General features: G+C 35.3%; 1 protein-coding gene across 1 annotated transcript; it reads left to right on the forward strand.

Moving 5' to 3' along the window:
* Window positions 1-3,187: 3,187 nt before the first annotated feature.
* LOC131996151 (putative leucine-rich repeat-containing protein DDB_G0290503) lies at window positions 3,188-4,090 on the forward strand. The gene has a single exon (XM_059365603.1). The coding sequence runs from the start codon at window positions 3,188-3,190 to the stop codon at window positions 4,088-4,090; it is 903 nt and encodes a 300-aa protein (XP_059221586.1).
* The last annotated feature ends 402 nt before the right edge of the window (window positions 4,091-4,492 follow it).

Consider the following 4,492-nt stretch of genomic DNA (forward strand, 5'->3'; position numbering starts at 1 on the left):
CAGATATTCATATTACGCAAATAAATATCCTTTAAACTTAGTATGGAGAGTCGGTGGTGTTGGGTATTGTATAGTCGTCTCTGCCCGACTTAAGCTGATATGTACTGTTTTATTGGCAAATTGCTAACCTCGCGTAAAAATGTCCTCCGGAGGTGTCTGAAAATCTTGTTGGCTGCCCTCGTTTTTTGTGATTTGCAATAAGAGTTAAAAACCGCTAAACAGATTCATATTCCTTACAAAATTTACAATAATTTTGTTGCATCATGTTTTAAAATCCGATTCTTCAGTCAAAAGTTATGCGGGGCATAACTTTTGCTAGGAAAATGGGGACAGCACAAACATAACAACAACAAAAAACCATCCATAAAATCGGTACATTGTGGGACAACAATTTTAAAAATATCGACGATACCTTCCCAAAAATTAAAAAAAAATTGTTGTAAGTCCAATAACTTATAAACTGTCGTTAAGGGCGGTACGAAGCTCAAACGTTTTTCGTTGCCATAAATGCATTGATATATCCTAAGCGCAATTTTCGGTTTCGATACCGTTACCCCAACTTTCTCTTTTTAGCATAACAGGCTCACTCACTTAGACAATTTCGGCCATTGTGATACCACAGGAACAGAAGAAGGAAGATGCCTTTTAGATCCTACCGTTAAACCATCTAGATTACTTAAAAAGCGCAACAACTTGTAAATGTTCACATTCGCTAGATCAGACAAGTTCTCAAAGAAATGAGAACCTAAAGTGAAGCTCTCTCTGACTACCAATGCAGGACATAAACACAGCAGATGTATTATAGTTTCTTTTCCCTCGACGTTCTAACAGCTTTTGAATAAAGGGCAGTATGAACCTCTGGCAAAATTTTCGTTACCATAATCAATGCATTGACATATCCTAAGCGAAATTTTCGGTTTCGATACCGTGACCGAAAATTTCACTGGCGGGTACACATCTCAAATGAAATTTTCTTTGAGTAACAGGGTGACATAATGGGCAATGGAGAATTTTTTTTTATAACAAATACAAATGAAAATGCATATTATGGTCATTTCATGCTATATGGTGATACATGAAATATGGTGATATACAAATAATAACGATTATTTTTAGTACATATGTACTTTATTATCAAAAATAATTAACAATTGGACAAAATTATAAATCGACGATTGTCGCCATTTGATAATCTACACAATGAGTGTCCATTGGAGACTCCACTTAAGAACGGTATGCACTTCAAACGAAATTTTCGTTGCCCTAAAATATACATTGACGATTCCCTAGCGAAATTTTCGATCAACTTCTTGTTTAAGGGTGACATTGAAAGCATTGGCGATTTTTTTGGTTTCACTGCAAGAAAACTATTGCTTTGATCATATTGTGTATTATGTTATTTTCTTATCTATACAAAATAACGCTCAATTTTGACAAATGCGGTTTTTGTCACCACAAAATTGAAGCAGACTATCGACGAATGCATAGCTTTTTGTCACAAAAAGCCCAATTAGTTGTCGCACGTAGAGCATCCTGAAGTATATCTCTAAGTGTGCTGGAGAACTTTCCCATAACCGCAATTGACACATCATCAGCCTACGCGATCATTGGAGAATTTTTGCTTACAACTACAAATAAAAATATAACAAAGCTATACCAGATTATGAACCGATTTGAATCATATTGGGTTGCCCAAAAAGTAATTGCGGATTTTTTAAAAGAAAGTAAATGCATTTTTAATATAACTTAGAATGAACTTTAATCAAATATACTTTTTTTACACTTTTTTTCTAAAGCAAGCTAAAAGTAACAGCTGATAACTGACAGAAGAAAGAATGCAATTACAGAGTGACAAGCTGTGAAAAAATTTGTCAACGCCGACCATATGAAAAATCCGCAATTACTTTTTGGGCAACCCAATACTTAGCACAGTTATTGGAAGTGATACCAAAACACTATGTGCAAAATTTCAGTCAAGTCGGACGAGAATTGCGCTCTCTAGACGCTCAAGAAGTCAAAACCCAAAATCGGTTTATATAGCAGCTATATCAAAACATTAACCGATTTGGCCTATTTACGATCCCAATCGACCTACACTAATAAAATTTATTTGTGCAAAATTTCGAGCTCCTAGCTTTACTCGAGCTCCTAGCTTTACTCCTTCGAAATGTAGCGTGCTTTCGAGAGACAGACGGACGGACATGGCTAGATCAACTTAAAACAAGTAAACGCGTGCTAAGTTCGGCCGGGCCGAATCTTATATACCCTACACCATGGATCGCATTTGTCGAGTTCTTTTCTCGGCATCTCTTCTTAGGCAAAAAAGGGTATAAGAAAATGTTTGCTCTGCTATTAGAGCGATATCAAGTTATGGTCCGGTTTGGGGCTCAAGAATAAAAATAGGGAGATCGATTTATATGGGAGCTGTATCGGGCTATAGACCGATTCAGACCATAATAAACACGTATATTGATGGTCATGAGAGGATCCGTCGTACAAAATTTCAGGCAAATCGGATAATAATTGGGACCTCTAGAGGCTCAAGAAGTCAAGATCCCAGATCGGTTTATATGGCAGCTATATCAGGTTATGAACCGATTTGAACCTTATTTGACATAGTTGTTGAAAGTACGAATAAAATACGTCACGCAAAATTTCAGCCAAATCGGATAAGAATTGCGCACTCTAGAAGCTCAAGAAGTCAAGTTCCCAGATCTGATTATATGACAGCTATATCAGGTTATGAACCGATTTGGACCATACTTGGCACAGTTATTAGATATCATAACAAAATACTTCTTGCAAAAATTCATTCAAATCGGATAAGAATTGCGCACTCTAGAGGCTCAAGAAGTCAGGACCCAAGATCGGTTTATATGGCAGCTATATCAGGTTATGGACCGACAAAAGTTAGCTAGCTGCCTTCATTGCGAACGGACGCGTCCTGAAATTGAGCGCATAGATACACATAAAGCCAGAATTTTTATCTGTTTCTATTTTTATATTTTTCTTTGATTGTTATCGCGAGTGTGAGAGAGTAAGTGATTGCGTAATGGCAACAAATCAAACTCTAAGATGTGCACAATGCGAATTGTCAATTAAAAGTAAATTTATGAAATGCTGCATATGTGACGCCTGTTTTCATTTTTCACCTTGCTGTTCTGTCCAACAATCGTCTTACAATGGGATGAGTGCCGAAAAAAAGGCCTTATGGAAGTGTCATAAATGCAGAGAAAGAAGAAACTCTTCTTACCACATATTGGTCTCTGACTCCCCAACACAAAAACAACGAAGAAACGATGAAGACGATGAATTATTTGATGAAAACAACAAGCGCTTCAAAGACAACGCACCAAACACCAAAATCCAACAAGAACAAACTTTACAACAACATCAACAACAAAACATCTCTACATCAGACATAAGCGAAGCAATGAAAACAATGATGCTAAATATGTCGCAAATGACAGCTCAACTATCGTCTATAAGTATGCAACTACAAAATCAACAAGCAACTTTAATGCAAATCAATGATAATGTGTCTAGTCTCAGCAGCCAGGTCAGTGAACTGCAAAAGGAGAACAGAGAGAAAGACAAACGTATGTATGAAATGGAAACAAAAATAAGTAAACTTGAACAGAAAGTATTAGAGAAAAACATTGAAATTAACAACTTAAACAACAACAACATAAACGCAGTTGAAACAGTAGAGAAAATAGCAGCAAAGCTGAATGTACAAATGACTGAGAACGACATCGATAACGCATACCTCACGAAAGGGAAAACAAAGCTTATTGTTGAGTTCAGCTCTCTTCGTAAGAAGAGAGAAATAATGGACAAAATTGAAAGGCATAGAATCGAAGCAACTGATGTCAACAATGACGATGGAACGGGCAAACATAAGTACATTTATATAAATGATCAGTTGACTGCAAGCAAAAGACATTTGTTGTGGATGGCAAAAAACAAAGCCAGCGATGCCAATTGGAAGTTTGTATGGGTGAAGCATGGGGAAATTTATGCACGAAAAATTGAGAAATCTCCCGTAGTCAACATCAACTGTGAAAGTGATTTACAAATGATATGCTAAACACAGCGATTATAAATTATTGATTGCAATAAAAACAATAAGAGAGAACTGGGAAAATATAGGAAAAGTTGAACTATTTGTTGAAAAGAAAATACAAATATATATATATATCAAAATCGAAGAAATAGACTTCATAATACATTAAAAGTGAATTACGTCTAAGGACTGAATTTGAAAAGTACAATTACATAGATAAAGAAAAAGATTGATAAAAAAGTAAAATAAAATGAACAATAATACTGAATTAATTTATAATTACAATCAAATAAGTGAGTTTTATTTGAAGTATCCACTTTCATTTATTTATATGAACATTAGATCGTTAAGAAAAAACTTCTCAACCTTCTTGGCCAACATAAATAAAATCATCGATTCAATTGAATTAATTATACTCGTCGAAAC

The sequence above is a fragment of the Stomoxys calcitrans genome, chromosome 3 (assembly GCF_963082655.1).
Source record: "Stomoxys calcitrans chromosome 3, idStoCalc2.1, whole genome shotgun sequence".
Lineage (NCBI taxonomy): Eukaryota > Metazoa > Arthropoda > Insecta > Diptera > Muscidae > Stomoxys > Stomoxys calcitrans.

What these genes read in the sequence shown, in the direction of transcription:
- LOC131996151 (XM_059365603.1), top strand. Translation starts at nt 3,188, where the DNA reads ATGAGTGCCGAAAAAAAGGCCTTATGGAAGTGTCATAAATGCAGAGAA.